The sequence below is a fragment of the Trifolium pratense genome, linkage group LG5, assembly GCF_020283565.1.
Source record: "Trifolium pratense cultivar HEN17-A07 linkage group LG5, ARS_RC_1.1, whole genome shotgun sequence".
Taxonomy (NCBI): domain Eukaryota; kingdom Viridiplantae; phylum Streptophyta; class Magnoliopsida; order Fabales; family Fabaceae; genus Trifolium; species Trifolium pratense.
Genome location: NC_060063.1, coordinates 13,856,863 through 13,878,011, shown reverse-complemented (window position 1 = coordinate 13,878,011; position 21,149 = coordinate 13,856,863). Strand labels below are relative to the sequence as shown.

The following is a 21,149-nucleotide window of genomic DNA, read 5'->3' as shown; positions in this document are numbered from 1 at the left end:
ATATAAGAAACATTTGACATTTTAGATTCATTGTCGAACTGATGTTATGTATCTAGACAATAATATAGTCTAATTACATAAATTTTACAATAAATCCAAAAAGTAAAATGTTTCTTAAATATATGACCGGAGAGAATAGAAGATAAGCTGTACAATACAATGCATAAAAGGAAATTGCAACACTTTTTTTTTTTTTACGGTAATTTCAACACTTAATTGTTTAAGTGACTTTTTGTTTTTTGAAGTGATTTTTTATTAACCCAATATACTTGGGAAACATAATTATGCTGTATTTTCTCAGACTTTGGGAAACGTAGTTACCAATAGCCATCAATAGCTTACTGCAGTGATAAACTACTACAACAATATTAAAGATAATTACAACCATATTTTCTTAATTACCTCAGTTAACTTGATAAACTTTCTAAATTGGTAGTTATAACTGTCATTTTCATTTTAATAATCCAATTTTAACTAGGAGGGAGTAATGTACTCTTGAATAAAATGAATCTCATTCAAACTAAACAAACAAACTTATTAAAAAAATAATAAATTTCATTCAAACTAGTAATTACTTTCGCAGGTAGATATCTCGGGGAAACCAAATCATATGACTATACACATGTTTTTTCCCTTTCTTTATCCTAGATCCAAGTTTTTCAGATTCTTTAAGCTAATTTTTTTATATTGTTATGGGAATTTGATTTCATTGTATCCGTGTTAAAATTTGAACATATGATTTGTAAAATTTGACGTATGAGTTCTTAAACCTGGATCTGGATCCTAGCGATACATTATGGTAATGGGGTTTCATTGGATCCTAGCAATATATGGTTTGTTATGCTTCAGGAAGAATAGTTGTTCTTCAAGTTTGTTTTTAATGAAATTACCCAACAATGAACAATTAATTTTAATACATTTAATTACATGATTAAAATGACAAATTCATTACAGAACAGGTAAGGAGACCAAAATTATAATTAATTCTAATTTTTATTTAAAGGACTGAACTTAAAATTGTAATTTTTTATAGGATTAAAAATATATTGTTATTAAAGGCAAATGAATATAGGGAAGAAAAAGAACTAAAGAAGTGGCAGAAGTTTTGAATTTTTTGGTATTTTTATTGAAGAACAAGGAAGGTGTGGCTTTGGGAAGGCAAACGGTTGTTACAGTTTTCTAGGCTTATAGTAGCTTTTTTTTTTTGGATAAATTCTAGGCTTACGGTAGTTCTTTATTTTTTATATATTTATATATTATTACTAGAACATCGACCCGTGCGGTGCATAGGTCTGATTACCTGTAAGATATATAATGATTAAATAAGATATGATAATTCCAATAATGTAAGGTATATAAAAAAAGTTGAGTAACATTAAACGATAAATCAACAATAATTTTGGATAAATATTCATACAAAGAAAATTATGTTATATTATGGAAGACTTCCTTATAGACCACATTTGAAGTCTTAGTCGTATCTTCACTGTCGTCATCGATGATAAATATTTTTAATCTTTTTCTATAAGTAACTCTTGAATTGCAACATACAACTAACCATGTGAAAACACTGGCGACGGAAGATATATCCCAACATGCTTTAAAGATTGTCTCTGACTCTTATTAATAGTCATCGCAAAAGAAATCATTATAGGAAATTGTCTCTGTTAAAATTTAAAAGGAATTCTCACGTTAGATGGTGTCAGAGAAAATCTAGGTATGAAAACTTGATCACCAATATTACTTCATAAAATAATTTTTCCTTCAAGAGCACGTTTTCCCAATCTCGTAATAATAAGTCTTGTTCCATTGCATAATCCTAATTTTTTATTCAAATTCCTTAATAGCATAACTGGAACTCCAACTTTAAGTCTCAACTTGTGATTTGGAAGTCCCGACGTAGAAATCATGTTAAAAAATTCGGGAGTATGAACACCATCCACTGTTTGACCGTCTACATTTTGTGAGTGGAGTATCATAACTCAAATATGTTTTTTCTTCACCAAGAATTAAATCTAACATATAATCATTTATTGTGTCGACTATTGAATTTTTAGGAGCTAGTATAGCTCTATTCTAGAAATACGTTATATCGTTCATGTTTTGTAAAAGTTGGGGATAAGTGCTTTCAACGATAGAAGCAAGAGGATCACCTGAATTTGGAATCAATAAATCTGATGGAATGTCAAGTTCTAAATCATCGTCGTTGTCATCTCCAATTTCTCCACCGCCAACACCCAAAACCCTTTCAGAAAACAATCTTCTTTGTTCAACGTCTGCACTCGAAGCACCACCGAGAAGCCTCATGTTTTTACTCAATGTTAAAACTTCACAAAAATTCCAAAGAACCGAAGAATTAATAGTAGCATGAATAACTTCTGGTCTTGTACCTTTGGGTATTACTGGTAGAATTTGTCTAAAATCTCTGTCAAAAACAACAATTTTTCCACTGAAGGGAATTTGTTTATTTATTTTTATCAACAGACTTGAGAATATCTTTTAAAGTTCGATCAACAGCTTCGAAACAGTGTTTGTGCATCATTGGTGCTTTATCTCATATAATGAGCTTTGCTTTTTGTATTAATAGCGCCAAAGAGCTTTTAGGAACTATGGTACATGTTGAAAACTCGTCAACATTTAGAGGAATACAAAACCTCGAATGTGTTGTTCTACCGCCTGGTATAAGCAATGCAGCGATCCCACTTGAGACAACTGTTAAAACTATCTCACCTTTTGAGCGTAATGCGGCTGACATGACCCTCCAGATAAATGTCTTCCCTGTACCGCCATAATCATAAAGAAAAAACACAACAGGTTTGTTTTCGTTAACTTTTGCATGATTGTGTCATATACTTTACGTTGTTCTGAAGTCATTGTTGACATCAATCTAACATGTTCCTCAGCTAATGATTGTTTGTTATAATTCAATTCGTCGTGTATTAAACTATTTTGTATATCAGGAACTAATGATGTGTCTGCTCTAGGCATTGGAGGATAATCTTTTAAACTCTTCACACAACTACGTAACATCATCTCAATATCTGCTAGTGCATATTGTATCAATTGATCATCGGTTAATATTAAATCTTCAATGTTAAAATCAAATTAATGAATGTGATTAGTGACATGACTATAGTCAATTTTGCTAAATCAAATCAAAATCAATTCTTTTTCCATTATTATTTTTTTTCCATTATTATAAAAAATATCAATTCTTTTTCCATTATTATTTTTTTTGACAAAATTCTTTTTCCAATTTTAAAAAACTACAATTTAATAAATTGCATAATAAATAATTTAAAAAGTGATATAAGCATTACATGAGACATTGAAATGTGAAAGATGCTTTTTTTTCCATATATTTCAATATTGTTGAAGGTGTTATAGTATGAGAATATATATATAACTTTCTAAATCACACGTGATACTAACTTTCCAAATCTCACATGATAATTATTCTCTAAATTTATGATCCGGTAGAAAAAAATCATTGATCACGAAAGACATAAAAATATTTCGTGATGAATAATATAGTCAACAATAATTTTGATATGATATACTTTTAAAATTGATGGTGCTTATCAATTATTGCACATAATTTTAATCACAATTGGTATACTTGCCATAGTGGTCGTAAATATTGCCTTGAACCGAAGGGTTGCGGGTTCGAATCATAGTTGAGACAAAATTGTATTATTTTTTAATAAAAATTGCATGATAAAATGGAGGGAAAACAGAGAAAACAAATTAAGGTTTAGAGTTTGCTTGTGTATACAAGCTTATAATATAAAAGATTATATTTATTCTTTATTACATATTGAGACAAAATAAGATGAATTGATTATTTTTTTAAAATTATTAGAATATATAGACAGATTGGACTGACAAACGATCGGGAATCAGAATTTTTATGATCGGACTCTGAATCCATAGACAGATTGTAATAGGAGTGTCGACGAAAACCTGTTTCTATGAAAGTGCCGCGAAGTTTGAGTAAAACTACCGACATTGACTACGGATTTTAAATTTTATCAATCCGACCGTTCAATATCACCTAATTGGACTGACAAACGATCGAGAATCGGAATTTTTGCGATCGGACTACGAATGGATAGACAGATTGCAATAAGAGTGTCGAAGGAAACCTAGTTTATATGAAAGGGCTGTGAAGTTTGACTAAAACTACCAACATTTACTGCAGATTTTGAATTTTATTAATCCAACCGTTCAATATCACCTAATTGGACTGACAAACGATTGAGAATCGGAATTTTTATGATCGGACTCTGAATGCATAGACAGATTGTAATAAGAGTGTCGACCGGACTCCGAATGCATAGTCAAATTATAGGGTTAATAGTGTCTCAATTGAATCAGAGTACAATCTTAAATAAAAATATACTTTATTTTTAAATTATACTTTATTTATTTAGTTTTTAAGTCATTAACTTCGATCGGAGTATAACCCCCAGTCAAAGTTTATAGTTAATAGTGCTTTCAGTTGAATCGGGGTGTAATGTTCAGTCAATAACTAGGGTTAATAGTGCTTCACTTGAGTGAGAGTATAATCTCAAGTCATTTTATATTTTATTTAGTAAAATTGTACTTTGTTTATACAACTTTTAAGTCATTAACTTAAGCCGAATTATAACCATGAGTCAAATACTAGGGTTAATAGTGCTTCAATTTGAACCGGAGTATAATATTTCGTCAAAATCTAGGGTTAATAGTGCTTCAATTGAATCAGAGTATGATCTTACTTTATTTTTAAATGGTACTTTATTTATATACTTTTTAATTCATTAACTTCAATTGAAGTTTAACCGTCCGTCAAAGACTAGGGTTAATCGTGCTTTAAATGATAACTCATTAATTACAAAATGTAATAAAAACTCTAAAAGTATATTAACTCATTATCTCCTTTGAGTGATAAAATTGTAAAAATAATATTAACTGTCAACAAATTTAATACTACAGTCCACTTTCTTAATCTTTACAACTTTTTAAAAAGAATCTTATTTTTAAACAGAGAAGTACTATAATTTTTATTGTAAAAGAAAAAAATACTATAATTTTATTTAATTAAATATGCTACAACTACGTCATAATCAATTAATTCTAATCCATATAGGCGTGATTAAAACTCTGAATCGTACAACACAACTTAAACTAAATATGTATATATGGATTGTATAATCTTAACGAGAAACTTCTGCTGTCAAGCTGGTAAGTGTTGTTGATTTATACTCAAAGGTTCCCTGTTCAAATCTTGCTTGTTTCATTGTTGCAATTTTTTTTTTGCTGTATTATTATCAATATTGTTTAAAAAAATATAATTTACAAAAACGGTTCCCAACAGGAGTCAAACCCACAACATGTTGGAAACTCAAATAACACATCAATCGCTACGCCATACAAACATGTTGTTATTTTATTTGCGTCATCTGTATAATATTTATAACAGTAGCGTAAACATATTAAATTAATCCTCATCTTCAACCTTCAGCCGGGTCATTCCGGCCCGGTTTCAGACCCGCGTCCTACCAGTCTTGATTCTAGTAAATGCAGTAGTTTTAAATTATAACTTCAAATTAGATTTTGAATCTCATAATCGATTTTAGATGAAAAATCTTTTTTTGGTTACACTTTGATGACAAATCTAAACATAGAAGGAAAAAGTGTTTGGAATTATCAAACTTGAAACAAAATAGATTCGAGTTCACTCACGTTTGGGCTACAGATCTGGGGTTTTCTTTTGCAATTATCCACACATCAAAAGAATGAGTTTGCTTTTATTGTTGTTCAATGAAAATGGAGGATTTAGGTGGTGAATGATGAACACATGAAGAATGGAGATGAGAGATAATGAGGGAATTTTGACTTTAAAAAAATAAATTAAGAGTTGGATATTAGTTTTATGATTTAAATCTAAATAAAATAAATTTTAATTATTACAATAATTTTAATTAAAAGAAGGACTAATATGCAATAAGTAAAACTATCATTAAAGGACTCACCATAGACCTTCATTACACACTAATGCTGATGTGGATTCAGCTAGCATTCTATTGGATAGTTGACCAAACTTCACAAAAGAAGTGAGTTTTGTGACTTCATCCTAGAAGCTCCCTTCATGCTTATGTGTACATAAGCATCTTCTCTCATTGCATTCATGCTTATGTGTACTATAACCCTCAATTAACTTACTTATTATTCTTTATTATTTATTATTATGTGTATTTATATCCTTTGTAATTAACTCTCATATAATTTTTTGTAACTTATTTTATTATCATTAACATAATAAAAGCAAAATAATTTTGGACTCTCTAACTTCTTTTTACCATTATTTTTAGTTATATATACTTTCGATGTCACGGACAGACACACTGACTCACTCCCCGAAACCCTAATCCCAAATTTCTCAATGGCAAAGAAACGGCAACCAACCCCCGCCGCGTCCAAAGACGACGAACCACTCACCCCCGTCTCCAAGAATGACCAACCACTCACCTCCGCCTCAAAGAACGACCAACCGCCACCGTCCAAAAAGCCAGAAGAAGAAAAAAAAGATGACGAAGATTCGTCATCTGAAGAAGATTCGTCATCTGAAGAAGCTTCTTCATCTGAAGGTGAAGAAGATGATGATTCAGAAGATGATGAATCAGAAGAAGAACAACCTCCTCCTTCAAAACCTGCTTCCAAAACCGCTCAAACTGATAATGATAAATCGGAATCCAAAAAAGATGAAGACGATGAAGACGAAGAAGAAACCGATACCGATTCTGATCAAGAACCACCTCCAAAACTCAAATCCATCAATTCAAAATCCAGTGATGAAACCCTAAAATCAAAGCCTCAACCAAAATCCTCTGCCGCACCGGCCAGATCTGGAACCAAACGTTCTGCTGAGAGTGACACCAAACTTGTAGACGAAGCTAAACAATCAAAGAAGAAGAAAACAACGGCCGCTGCTGATGATAAGAAAGAACAGGAGGAGGATAACAAAAAGCCCGGTGATGACTCAAAAAAATTGTTTCAGAGAGTTTTCAATGAAGATGACGAACTTGCAATTCTTGAAGGTCTAGTCGATTTTACTGCAAAAACAGGGAACGATCCAGCGAAATATCCCACAGCATTTTACGATGATGTGAAGAAGTCGATTCATTTTCCAGTTACACTTGAACAGCTGAAAGATAAGGTTCGGAGGCTGAAGTTGAAATTTGACAATAAGATGAAGAGTTGCAAGAATGGAAAGACTCCTACTTTCTCCAAACCTATTGAGGAGAAAATGTTTGAATTTGGCAAAAAGATTTGGGGTGGTAATGTTGTTGAAGAAAATGGAAAACCTGATGAGAAACCCTCTAAAAAGGGTGCTGTTAAGAAATCACCAACTACGAAGAAATTGGATATGGAACCTGATTTGTCCTTGGTGGCTTCCAAGGAAACTAGAAAGGAGAATCCCGGTTCGGGTTTTATTATGAATGAAATGCATCGATTTGACAAAAGTGTATCAGGTTTATTTGGGTCGGGCATGGATTTGCTGAAGAGCGGAGTGGAGTTGCTTGAGGAATCAAAGAGGATAGAGTTGGAGAAAAGATGGAAGGAGTTGCAAATTGCTGAATTGAAGGTTGTTAATATGCGAGCTGAGTTGTCTGAGAAGCAAAGTAGATTGATAATGGATGCGTTGATGTCTTCATCGAGCGATTAGGTTTGCTGTTCTTAGATGGCTGGTTTTCTGTGGCCATAACTTTGATCTATATGAGTCTTTGATTTGTGGTCATTTTGTTGCAATTGTTTAGAGATTTTTTAGTTTACAATTCTGCTGTTTATTTATTTACTTTGAGAAATTAGTATTATGGTTTTGGAATTCTAGAATTATCTTACTGAACATGCAATTGCAATGGACATATTGTGGTGTTTGTAGTATTGGTATTATGGAAATCTGGTTACAGTGACATAAAACAATTGTATTTGAACCTTTGTTGATCGTGTTCTTTCAACTATTACTCCCTCGGGTCTTAATATAAGAAAAAGGATGGAGGCCCTTGATCATCCTGACCTTGATCATCAAGTACATCCATTCCAGGTAGTTGCAGGTTGGACAAATCTATAGGCTCGTGTTCATCTTCAGCCACGGCAGACTCCTTCTTTTCCTTGGCATTGCTATTGGTAGGCAATTCATTTGATTTTGAAACAGTTGGCAATGCTGGTTTAGGTTGGTCTGATAGTTTGCCAACGAGGCAATTAACAGAAACAGAATGTTGACCTGCTTTTTGCTTAGGCTTTGATTTGGGTTTCCTTTCTCCTTTAGTATTAGATAATGCTGGCCTACCGGCTTTGGTAGTTCCATTTCTGGATATCCCTTCTCTGCTCTGCCCTTTTCCATCTCTTTCACTTCTCTTTCCTTTTGTGCTGCTTGATAGAGAACCTCTAATGCCCGAAGGAACACTTGAAGCACCAACGTCGTCAAGGGACAATTCCCTTTTCTTCCCCCTGTTTGACCAAAGATCTTCCTTCCCACTAGTTTGTTCAAATGAATTATTTATAACAGGAAAAATATCTGATAAATTGACATCATGATTATTCATGTTCGGACTAAATTGTGAATGGCTCTTCCGTGAACTAATGGAACCTGCAGAAAGAAATACATACAAATTAAAAATCAAAATCCAGCCAGTACTCAAAAGAGTAAAAAGGGAGAGAGATAAGAAACCTATACATAACGTTCATGCAATGAAGGACTCAAATCATTTGTCCCATCCCTATGTCCTTAACCCTGTACTAAATAAAATACTGACAGCTAGGAAAAAGGATGCCTCTGAGTCTGCAGTTGACTCTCTTAGCTGCCAGTACTTTAAGTCTTAGTTGCAGTATTTCATTGGGAGGGCAGCATTAGGGACAAGGAGAGTAGACAAAGGATTGCACAGCCAAGCATAAGTTAAAGGCTTAAAGCCATGTGAAATTTTGGCTAACATGGTCATAGGAAACACTAAGATACAATACAGTAATAGATTACACCATTTATTCAAGAAAATAATGAATAAGACACCTGTTCTTGCTTCCAGAGAAAGGGTAGAAGCATGTGGTTTTGCAGATTCAGCCTCCATGACATCTACTAGACGAACAATACTCAGCTGGGAAGAAGCAGCAAAGAACATATCCTTGAATAAAGGCTCGTTGAAGCAGCTCTTGCCTGTATCTTCAAATTGATGGTACCGCTCCAATGTTCGTTTAACAAATCCCAATGCAGCTTGCTTGGCCACTTTGCTGCTTGTATTTCTCCCACCTGAGGGATTACGACCCCAACAAGCCTGCCAAACAATTATTGTCAATTTACTCTGCCATGAAACCTAAATATAAAATAATAGAGTATTTTCTAATATGATGCAATCTATATTTGGCTATGGAGTGTTCAAATCTACAACTTCAATAATTTTAAATATGATAATCAGGTAGAGTATGGATTTTGATTTCTCTGATATAACACTAAAATAACAGGTCAAACGGGTCACAACAAAAGCCTGATTTTTTTAAAAACTGTGTATTTCATGGTTGAGGGTTGTTTATTCCTGTTGCAAATGGTAGGCTTCTATAACCTCAACAATCCACGCAAGTTATACAACGAGATTGGGATCAATGTAAAGACTCCTTTTCAATCATTGTAATACAAGTACAACTCCTGGTATTGGGGACAACTGACTAGGTTGGAATGCAAAGAACATTATTTGAAAACTCTAAAACTGGTTATGTCAAAAAGTAATATTGAACGTTAAGAAGGTTACCATGTATTTCTCATAAGCCATCACAACAAGTTTGTCTAGAGAGCGTTGTTCAAAATCCCTGTTAATCAAGATATTATATCAACAATGAGAAACAAAATTTTAAACTTGGCAAATGATCAGAGCATAAACGGGAGTGTAATTACTTTTCTTGACATTCTTTAGTCACTGAGGCAGATTCCAATAACCCTTCTAGCAAGCGTTTCTTCATGGAAATCTATGGTATACATGAAAACAAAATTACAACATCAATTATATAATATCAACATTACATCAATAAAGTTTAGAATTAAATTCATAAAACAGATGTCTCGTTGTAAACCTGATCTATATTGCTTCAAAAAAAGTTTGATCTATATATTCACATGAATTTGGAAACCAAATTTAATTATCCAGTATTTTAAAAATTACAAAACTGATAAAATATATTGGTAAAAAAGCATTTAGATGACTAGCACTGAAGGTAATATGACAATGTTGTAGGTGATGATAACTGATGTGTAGCTAGATATGTTTGTATGTGCCTCGACATTTGATTTCCAATGCTGGTATTCTCTTTTATCTCCTCTTGAAGAGAATCCATTAGTCTACGACTACTATTGAATTTTGATAAGACCATGATCGACTTAATGGCCGATCTTAAGTTTTTTTTGGGTAATTTATTAATTTTTAATTATATATTTGGGTAATTTACTATTTTTAATTATTTAATTAATTATTTTTTATTATTTTAATATTTTTAAAACATAATATTTTATTTAAAAAAATAATAATAATGACAAGGAATATGATATGTCAATATGGACACTGCCACATCATCAATGAGCATAACACATAAGCAAAACTTTGACCAAATCGAGATTGGGGACCAAAATTCAGAAAAAACTAAAATAGTGGATCAAAAAGTTGGCTTTTAAAATAGGGGATCAAAAGTTTAAGTTTTTCTAGGGGGATCAAAAGTGCATTAAAGTCAAAAAAACAAATACCATATATAGTTACCATAAATTATTTACAATATATATTTTTTGAAAACTTGGTATCTGGTCTTAGGACCGACTAATCCAATGAGACCAATCTCATCGTCCACTTGTGGGACACCATTTAAAGCCTGAGTTTTTTGTTCTGTATGGACTTGCTCGCCGAAATTGGCACTAGAGGGGATCGAACCCAAAACCTTGAGAGAAGCATATTTCAAGGACTCAAGCCAACACCACTAAATCAACCCCAAGTGGGTTTATTTACAATATATATTACTGGCGGCCAAACAGGCGCGTTCCGCGCCTGTTTGTGTGATTCGCGTTTTCTATTATATTAATGTAAATAAATTGTAAACAATGGTTTATTATAAGTTTGATTTTTATTTAAACTAATTTGTGCATTTTCAGGTTCCCTCAAAAAAAAAATTGTAATATACGTGTATTAGTCCGCACCATAGGTAAAGTAACGTTGAGGAAAAAAAAAATCATAGCAACATGAATTATGTAAGTTTGTTGTTAAAAGTAAAACTAAAAGAAGACATTTTTTCTTGACAGTACCAAAAGAAGCATATAATAGATATATTGTGTTATTAAAACATAGTTACATAGAGACGTTGAATCCAATATAAAAGTCTCTTTAATGACGAAATGTGACAAAATAAAACTAACATTAACACAAAATTTAAACATGTCTTAATTCAATCAAATAACCGGTAGAGATGATATGCAATCTCAAATTAAACATCAAAAGTTGAAATTACACCATAATCATATATATATATATATATATATATATATATATATATATATATATATATATATATATATATATATATATATATATATATATATATATATATATATATATATATATACGTAATAACAACGACAACATTTGGTTACAAACTTGGAATCCCAGCTACTAACTAATTCAGCCACTCTCTTGCTGACATAGTCTTTTTGAAAATTCAATTCCTAAGCAGTCCATTGGATTTACTCAAGTATTCTACAACCATAAACATATATATATATATATATATATATATTACTTTGGTTTCATTGAATTTTATCAGAAGGCTAAACATGAAATATATGTGAATCAACCATTAACTTATTATTAAAGTAAAAAGACAATATTGTTAGAAAATAATGAATAATATGTAATCACTTGAGTATAGTGTTGTTTACCTTGCAAATATTCTCACCAGTTCTCCATATATTGCTTTATCAATGAACTGTTTACTCTTGAAAAACTACAAATTAAATCGCAATTAATGATTAAAATAATAACATATTAAACATGTTATGGAAAAATATATATATTTATTATATGGAATAGTATATATAAATAGATTTTGATATTAAAAAACCTGAAGAATGAAGATGTCTTGCTTTAATTTAAAAGATTTTTGTGAATGGTTACTAATACTTGCTGCAACATTTTGGATATTCCTGAAAAATGAGAAAAACAATTAGTATATTGTTATCGATGGATGAGAGTAACTATATATATATATATATATATATATATATATATATATATGAGAAAGTTAAATCATTTCTGAATAATAATGAATTTCATGTATAATAAGATATTTTTGTAAATAACTGCAATAAATACCTAGTCGTCCTTTGAGATAATATTTCTCTTTTCACCATGTTCCACAGTTGTGTTTTATCTGTTATTACTGTGGCACCCCACCCAACAGAGTAAACTCTTAGACGATGAACCTTTTAATCAGAAAATTTAAGTATTAGTAAATCACATAGATATACTATCTTTTATTTACAAGTAAAAGGAATGTTGAGTTGCTCACAATCAAGTATTTTGATGATGTGGCACTCTATAAGAAAAGTTTACAATCTCTATTAAAAAACATTTTCATCATTTCCTTTAATTAAATCATTTTAATTTTAATTATCTTTAATTAAATCATTTTAATTTTAATTATCAATATATCAAATTATCACTATATAACCTTTTCATCATCTCCTTTAATTAAATCATTTTAATTTTAATTATCTTTAATTAAATCATTTTTATTTTAATTATCAATATATCAAATTATCACTATATAACTTCTTACAAGGGACCAACTAACTAAAATGAAAAATTATTAAATTAAAATGGACCAACTAATATATAAGATTTATATAACCACAAAATATTCATGACTATTGGAATTCTTTCAATACTAATAAAAAAAGGAATCATTATATTTCAAGCAAGTGAGTCACTTTGATATTCCAAACCTCTTTGATCAATCCCTTAAAGAACTGAATTTAATAATAAAAAAAATGTGTGTCTCTCTTGCTTGAAATATATTCTTTCAATACTAAATGAATTAAAAAGGGATCATTCTTCATTACTTATATTGTTTAGAAGGGATTGCTTGAAACCAAAGGGATCATACTTCTACTTAGCCTAATGAATTAAAAGGGATCATACTTCTAATTTTATAACTCTACTTAGGCATATAAGTTATTGTGATGATGTGACACTCTATAAGAAAAGTCTACAATCTTTATTAAAACTTTTTCATATTTCATATAATAGAGTTACTTTAATAATAAATAATAAACAATAATAATATATTAAAAAAAAACTAACACAATTTATTGTTGTTGAATTGAGACAAAAATGAATTGCAAGTAATGAAAGGTGGAATGATGCATCATGTTATTGTTTTAATTGCATTGCAATATCTTATTAAAATATATATTGTATGTTACAATTTCCTATTAATGCAATTGAAAACAAAGAATTCTTGGAGACACTAATATTGAATATGTAAATTTAGCTAATTATCAAACACAAGCTCTATATAAAGTTAACCCAAAAGCTAATTATCACCACATACCAGGAAGTCTACCTTCTATGTTTTAACAAAATTTTAATTTATCTATCTCATGGCAAAAACTCTATGGTTTCTTTGTCTAACATCTCCATGAGAAAAAGTTATGCATCTTCACCTTCCATATCTTAAAGTTACACATTATAATATCTTGAATTGATTTAAAAGCTATTGTGTGCATATATATAGTTACATCATAAGTATATTGGTTTTTGTCCTTGGTATGTGATGGTGTCTAACCTCTTAGAATATCAAGTATTTCTACATGTGATTGATTAATAAATTGATATACATATATGTGATAGTTGCCTATTAATATGTTTGTAAATTGAAATTTTTCTATTACTCTGAGTTTAGAACATCTCTAATCATTTTTTTATTTCTTTTTTAGGTTGGATATTTTTTTAAATATCAACCGGTGTTTTGTTCGATGATTAATTAAACTTTGAGTTGAATCGATTAATATGAATATGACTATTTTTTCATGTGAAGGAGGAGAACAGGATAAAACATACTTATATTTTTGCTTACGTTGCATCTTTGCTCCTTATAAAGCCTATGAAATGACACCTCATGTAAGGATGTGTATTTAACTCTAATGGCAGTTTGTAAACCATCATTTTTTTTTATTGATATAATGTTTGTAATTAGACAACTTTTCTTTTTCATTTATTATTTTATTAGTCTAATGTTTTAGCTTATTTGTTTCTTATTTTCTTTTTCATTTATTATTTTATATAAGGTAAAAGATTTGTATAAAAAATTGTTGATTAATGGAAATATAATTAATTATTTTCATGTGAATAAGTTGAAGAGGATAAAATAGACTTCTATTTATTGATTTTGAAGTGCCTTAAAATTTATATAGATCGAGGGTATATTGATGTTGGAGGAATTTAATTAAAAGAGGACAATCCAAATAATTTAGAAATATAAATATGTGTCTCATTTTTAAATACTATATTGTCTACAATGTGTATGTGATCTACTTGATCTCGATCAAGAGAAATATAGAAACAAAAACAAAGTAGAAATTAAAATAAGTTTTTTTTTTTTTTTTTTTTTTTTTTTTGTAGTTGACACTCAAGTCTTGCGGTTTTTATAATTGTAATACATGCAAGAAGTTATATTGATTCAAATTGACTTAGAGGTTGTCCAAATATATAATCTTCATGCATTTATCGTATAACACTTGCCTAAATCTGGATGGTTCAATATGAGTATATATGAATTTTAATGGACGGTCCTATTTTAATCTACGCATGTCATCTTATTCTTACAACCATAAAATGAATCGATGAAAAGAATTGTGCTAAAAACATGTTAGTTTAGAAATTGTGCTAAATACTTTTTCCTCCCACTTAGAATTGTACTAAAAACTTTCTAAATTAAATTAAAAAAAGACAAAAATTATTAAATAAAAATTGTTGATGCTCATTTGTCAAAATAAATTTTAGAAATTATTAAAACCGTAGATGTTAAAATATATTTACATATATTTAGAAAATATAATCACACATATATTTAAACATATTTACACACAACTAAAATTCACCAACAATTCAAAAATTATTAATTTAATTTACATAATAATATAACTTTTTGGATAAATTAAGTACATATTCTAAAAGAATGTTTACGTTACGGCTGAAAATAAAATAGTGGAATATTTATAAGAATAAGATGACATTTTTTTAAGCAAATAAGAAGATGACACATGTTAAATCTTAAATTCATCTATAAGACTTTCTTTACCTTAACCAAAATTCAAATATATAAAATCTTCGTCCAAACTTATATATTGACAACAATAAATATTCAGGTTTATATAATATAATAAGAAAATAAATGTTCAAGAAAATATTAAATAAGAGGGACAAAAACTAACAATAATTTTGAAGAGACACAAACCTCACCAAGAAAAAGAAAAACAAACCAAAAACAAAAGGACCAAGCAAAAAAAAAAAGTGAACCAAACAATAGACTAAAAAATTGGGACTAATAAAGTTGGAATAAAATTTCACCAAGTGAATAAGTGAGAATAAACTCCAAGAAAACGAGAGATGAGTAAGTAGATAAGCTATTTGGAACCTTAAATTGCATAGAACGTAGTAAGCAAAATATGCTATTTGATACATAATTTTCAAAAAATGAGAACACGTGGAATAAATAGTCAAAGCCACCATATATGAATCATATTCTATAATCAAAACTTTTTTTAACATTTCTCATGAGCAATATTGTCTACAAGTATAATTAGGTATGCCTCCAACTCTTATTGAAAATAATAAAATAAGGGATACATCAAAATTAAAAAACAAAGTGACATTTGACTATAAAATTGCAACTCATATAAAGAAAACTAAAATCTTATATTATTACACTAATAACATAAAAAATGATACATCCTTTCAAACTTATGAAATATTATAAGAGATCTATTACATTAAAATGTAAACAAACTACGATATAAATTAATAAAAAATCTAATATTTCTAAACAACTTTTTTTTTTACTCATATACTAATATTAAATATAATCATATTTTAAAATAATATCTATTATTTAACTATATGTGATTATAGTTATCGCAATTATTATTTTTTATTTATAAAAATATTTTAATTTTATATTTTAATCAAACCCGTGCAACGCACGGGTTTATCCCTAGTTATAATAATTTTGTAATGTATACTTTAAACTTACCTTATTATCAACTTTGTTGATAGATGACATTGATTGCTCATCCTTCCATGTGTTCCATCTCTTTTGAAAGTCTCCCTCCTAAAAGTGTTATAATATGCTTTGATAAATAAATGGATCAAAAATATAAAATGAATAATGAAATATGATTAAGTATAACTTACTTGGTTATCGAAATATGCGTCAAATTTTTTGGTTTTTAACTCATGACAAAGTTGGAAGATCTCGCTGTAACGTATGTTGTCTGTATATATAATCAAAATAAGACACTATTTAATTATTTAATAATCTATAACAATCTATAAAGACAAACTGTAATAGTGCAATATAATTTGTAAGAATTAAGGCATAAATGTGTAATTGGTGTAACAAATTTTAAAATATGAAAATACCTGTGTTGTGATAAAAGAATGTTTTTAAAAACTACATTTTTTGTAAACTCTCCATCTTCACCTTGTAGTTTGCCATCTCTGATGAGTAGCTTTGTTGAATTTTGTGAAACACCTCTAGATAAAGCCACATATAGCTGGCCATGACTGAAAACATGGCTCGGAAGATAGATTCCGACATTTGGAATGGTTTGTCCTTGTGACTTATTTATGGTTATTGCAAAACTTAGTCTTACAGGAAACTGTTTTCTCCTAAGCACAAATGGAAGACCTGAACTTGCTGATGTTTTTGATTTAATTCTTGGCAAAAAAGCTCTTTTTCCAGCATTGCTTCCTGTTAGAATCTGGACATCCAACATGTTCATAAACAAACCACGACATAATAAATGTGTCCCGTTACACAGGCCATATCTAGGGTCAAGATTCCGCAGCAACATAAGTGGTGCACCTTTTTTTAATTTTAAAATATGCGGAGGTAAACCACCTTGAGTAATGGAGTTTAAGAATTCCTGTTGATATAAGTGGCGGGTGTCCCCTTCAACCTCGTCGAATGACAACAAATTATGTTCCTCTCCTGAAAACTGGTTGATAAGTATATCATTTAATTTTTGGACGTCATCATTTTTAGGTGTAAGTATGGCTCTTTGTGTCATATACGATGCATCCCAACCATGCAATTCTAATTGGGGGAAAATATGGTCGATAAGAACTTGTATAGAATGTTCTCCTTCCCATGATATTGCAATTTGGGGAGGTATCTTCACCATATCATCAGGTTTGGTAGGTTCAACTCCATCACCAATACGCATAAGAAATGATGCAAACTCATGATCATGCATCGATCGCATATTCTGACGCAAACGTAGGACCTTAGTATGAGCCCATAATTGAGACTTGATGATACATGCATGGACTAGCACATAATTATTTAGAATATGACGCCAAATCTCCTTCCTCCAAAAGCAGTTACATATGGGTCAATCCCAATAGCCCCAGAGCCAAACAACTTGGGAAGAAATCTTATGATGCAAGGTACAATTATCTTGTCAAGTTTTCCAACTCTTTGGATTCATGTCATCCCAACCAACATGATGTTTCTCAAATTTTGGACCGTTTAGGAGATAAGGTTGTTGAGCATGACGCTGTGACTATCATCAACAATATGGAGAATTCTGTTGTTGTACCTTTTGTTCTTCGGTATCTTCAGAGGAAGATTAGACCTACTAGGGAGGTGATTCTTTACAATGTTACTCTCAAGGTGTTTAAAAAATGTAAGGATTTGGATGGTGCAGAGAAGGTGGTTGTTGAAATGCTTCAGAGAGGGGTGAAGCCTGATAATTTTACTTTTTCAACTATAATTAGCTGTGCTAGGTCTTGTTATTTGCCCGAAAAGGCTGTCGAGTGGTTTGAAAAGATGCCATCGTTTGGTTGTGAACCTGATGATATTACGTACTGTGTTATGATTGATGCTTATGGAAAGGCTGGTAATATTGATATGGCTTTGCACTTGTACGATCGTGCTAGAACCGAGAAATGGCGCATTGATCATGTGACCTTCTCTACGTTGATTAAGATGTATGGGATTTCTGGAAATTATGATGGATGCTTAAATGTTTATGAAGAAATGAAGGCTGTTGGTGTTAAGCCTAACTTGGTTGTTTATAACACTCTTTTGGATGCCATGGGGAGAGCAAAGAGGCCGTGGCAGGCCAAAACTATATACAAAGAGATGATAAATAATAAAATTTTGCCAAATAGATCAACCTATGCGTCTCTCTTACATGCCTATGGTAGAGCACGGTTTTGTGAGGATGCTCTCATTGTATATAGGGAAATGAAGGCACAAGGAATGGATTTGAATACCCATCTTTATAATACCCTTTTAGCTATGTGCGCTGATGTTGGTTACACTGACCTAGCATTTGAAATTTTTGAAGACATGAAAAGTTCCGATACTTGCAGTCCCGATAGTTGGACATTCTCTTCCTTGATTGCCATATATTCCTGCATTGGGAAAGTTTCAGAGGCTGAGAGAATGATGAATCAAATGATTGAATCTGGATCTGAGCCTACTATTTTTGTTCTAACTTCGCTCGTCCAGTGCTATGGAAAAGCCAAGCGCACTGACGATGTTGTGAAGACATTTCATCAGCTCTTGGATATGGGCCTTGCACCGGATGATCAATTTTGCGGTTGTCTTCTGAATGTTATGACCCAAACACCAAAAGAAGAACTTGGTAAGTTAACGGATTGTGTCAAAAAGGCTAATCCAAAGCTAGGGTCTGTGGTAAGATATGTGGTGCATGGGCTGGAAGGTGATGGAGAGTTCCGAAAAGAAGCATTAGAACTCTTCGGTTCAGTTACCGATGGAGTAAAGAGGGCATTTTGCAATTCTCTGATTGATCTTTGTATCAACCTGGATTTGTTGGACAAAGCATGTGTGCTTCTTGACCTTGGGTTGACACTTGAGATATATACTGATATACAATCCAGGTCTCAAACTCAGTGGTCTTTGCACTTAAAGGGTCTCTCAGTTGGAGCTGCGCTGACTGCGTTCCATGTTTGGATGAACGATTTCTCTAAGGCTTTGGAATCAGGAGAGGAGGACCTTCCGCCACTGTTCGGGATCAATACCGGTCATGGGAGACACAGGTATTCCGAGAAAGGTTTAGCAAGTGTTATTGACTCACATATGAAGGAAATCAATGCTCCATTTAGGGAGTCTCCTGATAAGGCTGGCTGGTTTTTGACTACACGGGTAGCAGTCAAGTCATGGATGAAGTCTAGGAGTTCATCTGAATTAGTTGCTGCATAACTAATGAACATGTTGGTTGTTAGATGTTCTAACACCGGCTTTTGTCTGGTGATAATATAGTTTTTCCTTGTCTTTTTAGGAAATTTTGTATTAGCTTCATAAGTATCAATTGTTTTATTTGGATGCCTTATAGAGTAAATGAAGACCTGATACTAGTGTATACTATCTTGTTTGGTGGCGCCTGGTTTCTATGCAATTGTGTAATATAGGAAAACTATAAATTCTGCTAATGGCTAAATTTATTATGTACACAAATTGCTAAACACTCCTTGTCTATTAAGAGGTCCACTGCACACATTTGGAAATAGGGATTATAAATGAGTTCAACCAAAAACATGAAAATGAACACTAGCAAATTGTTAAACTAATTGAGAGCTTTTTAACTTTAGGTTGACTAAACTTTGATTTATTAGTTGATGTGTTCCTTAATCTAAACTAACTGTTAAATTTTACACTAATCCAGTAAAAGTCTATAACGACATTAAAAATGTGAGAAAATCCAATTGACAAACAGTATTGCCGATTATTATTTCTCAACCATTGAAATTGCAGAAAATTAAAATTTCAATGTCATTTTACAACAATATAAGATACACAGACAGAACATTTCATGGACTTCATTATTGTCTTCACTTTGCGAATATATATTACTCCAAACTTCATTCAAGGGATAAACTCAAACTTGCAAGAATCATGGCCTGCCATTGAAACAAAGAGAAAATATATCATTTGAAGTTTGAACTGATATTTTTTCAAAATAAGATAATATTGAAGTGATAATGTCATGTACTGAAGGGACTTTTGTCCCCTTTGGGATTCACTGTCTTACTGTAAATTAATATGATTTAAATTAAGAGAGATTATTTACTTGGGTCAAGATCACTGGTTATTGCAGCAGAGTTGAAATAGCAAGATCCTCCTTTGTGTTTGTACTTCTGATAGTAATCGTTGAAGACATAGGAGGCATGATCCTTCACTGTATTTGGAAGGAAACAGGGCTGGTTCACTTGTATCTTGCTGCAATCTACTCCTCCCACATGGCAAGCCCAATCCATTGCCCTCAGCAGCACATCATCTGGGGTCTGTTCATCAGCTATGCACCATTCCATAAATTGTCCTGAAATTTACCATTTACTCACCATGATCTAATAAGATATTGCACTATACTTGATTAGATAATAATTAAGTAAATATATTGTTGTTTTTACACTCGAAAAATGGTTGCCACCTATAAAGCATAATGAAACAAATCCTTTTAGTTTATCTCATTTTAAAACATTGCTAAGTAAACTCTAGCTGAAAGTGATAGACTTATCAGGGTAATGCTGAGTTTACCTGATGCTTGGAATGATAGGGTCGCAAGTAGCATAACTATCAAAATTTTGAGCTTTGGAGTAGCCATTGTTCTTCAGGAGCTACTAGCTAGTATCTAACTTTTTTTTGTTGGTGTAATACTGGTGGTATCCTTAAACTATATATTCCCATAATGCCATAATATATTATTATTTTGTTCATATGCAAAAGAGTCTGATTTTGTGAATTAAGGGACGAAGTTCAAATCTCTTTTGAGCAATCTTTAAATGATCATTTATTGCCGTCTTTGACCCTTTAATAATACTTTTCAATTC

General features: G+C 31.2%; 4 protein-coding genes and 1 long non-coding RNA gene across 5 annotated transcripts; 2 read left to right on the top strand and 3 right to left on the bottom strand.

The window, feature by feature from the left end:
• The first annotated feature begins 6,368 nt into the window (after window positions 1-6,368).
• Window positions 6,369-7,965, top strand: LOC123884350 (GLABROUS1 enhancer-binding protein-like). The gene is made up of 2 exons (XM_045933437.1): window positions 6,369-6,572; window positions 6,747-7,965. Exons 1-2 carry the CDS (start codon window positions 6,428-6,430, stop codon window positions 7,709-7,711), a joined length of 1,110 nt encoding a protein of 369 aa, XP_045789393.1. The 5' UTR covers window positions 6,369-6,427; the 3' UTR covers window positions 7,712-7,965.
• Window positions 7,966-12,136: 4,171 nt separating this feature from the next.
• On the bottom strand, window positions 12,137-16,396 carry LOC123883021. Its single transcript, XR_006800101.1, has 3 exons — window positions 16,321-16,396; window positions 12,381-12,490; window positions 12,137-12,211 (listed from the first exon to the last, which is right to left on the bottom strand). It is a non-coding gene; the product is annotated as an uncharacterized LOC123883021 (long non-coding RNA).
• A 210-nt stretch (window positions 16,397-16,606) lies between these two features.
• Window positions 16,607-17,545, bottom strand: LOC123886079 (ATP-dependent DNA helicase PIF1-like). The gene is made up of 2 exons (XM_045935419.1): window positions 16,710-17,545; window positions 16,607-16,616 (listed from the first exon to the last, which is right to left on the bottom strand). The coding sequence occupies exons 1-2, from the start codon at window positions 17,543-17,545 to the stop codon at window positions 16,607-16,609; spliced, it is 846 nt and encodes a 281-aa protein (XP_045791375.1).
• On the top strand, window positions 17,338-19,681 carry LOC123887173 (pentatricopeptide repeat-containing protein At4g16390, chloroplastic-like). Its single transcript, XM_045936458.1, has one exon. It carries the CDS (start codon window positions 17,611-17,613, stop codon window positions 19,519-19,521), a length of 1,911 nt encoding a protein of 636 aa, XP_045792414.1. The 5' UTR covers window positions 17,338-17,610; the 3' UTR covers window positions 19,522-19,681.
• Window positions 19,682-20,066: 385 nt separating this feature from the next.
• Window positions 20,067-20,943, bottom strand: LOC123887022 (glucan endo-1,3-beta-glucosidase 4-like). The gene is made up of 3 exons (XM_045936294.1): window positions 20,857-20,943; window positions 20,390-20,638; window positions 20,067-20,219 (listed from the first exon to the last, which is right to left on the bottom strand). Exons 1-3 carry the CDS (start codon window positions 20,921-20,923, stop codon window positions 20,185-20,187), a joined length of 351 nt encoding a protein of 116 aa, XP_045792250.1. The 5' UTR covers window positions 20,924-20,943; the 3' UTR covers window positions 20,067-20,184.
• Window positions 20,944-21,149: the final 206 nt, after the last annotated feature.

Coding starts and splice junctions, on each gene's coding strand:
- LOC123884350 (XM_045933437.1), top strand. CDS start 6,428: ATGGCAAAGAAACGGCAACCAACCCCCGCCGCGTCCAAAGACGACGAA. Junction 6,573..6,746: donor GCCAGAAGAAGAAAAAAAAG/ATGACGAAGATT, acceptor AATCCAAAAAAG/ATGAAGACGATGAAGACGAA.
- LOC123886079 (XM_045935419.1), bottom strand. CDS start 17,545: ATGCATGATCATGAGTTTGCATCATTTCTTATGCGTATTGGTGATGGA.
- LOC123887173 (XM_045936458.1), top strand. CDS start 17,611: ATGCATGGACTAGCACATAATTATTTAGAATATGACGCCAAATCTCCT.
- LOC123887022 (XM_045936294.1), bottom strand. CDS start 20,923: ATGGCTACTCCAAAGCTCAAAATTTTGATAGTTATGCTACTTGCGACC. Junction 20,639..20,856: donor CCTATCATTCCAAGCATCAG/GTAAACTCAGCA, acceptor GGTAAATTTCAG/GACAATTTATGGAATGGTGC. Junction 20,220..20,389: donor AACCAGTGATCTTGACCCAA/GTAAATAATCTC, acceptor TTTCAATGGCAG/GCCATGATTCTTGCAAGTTT.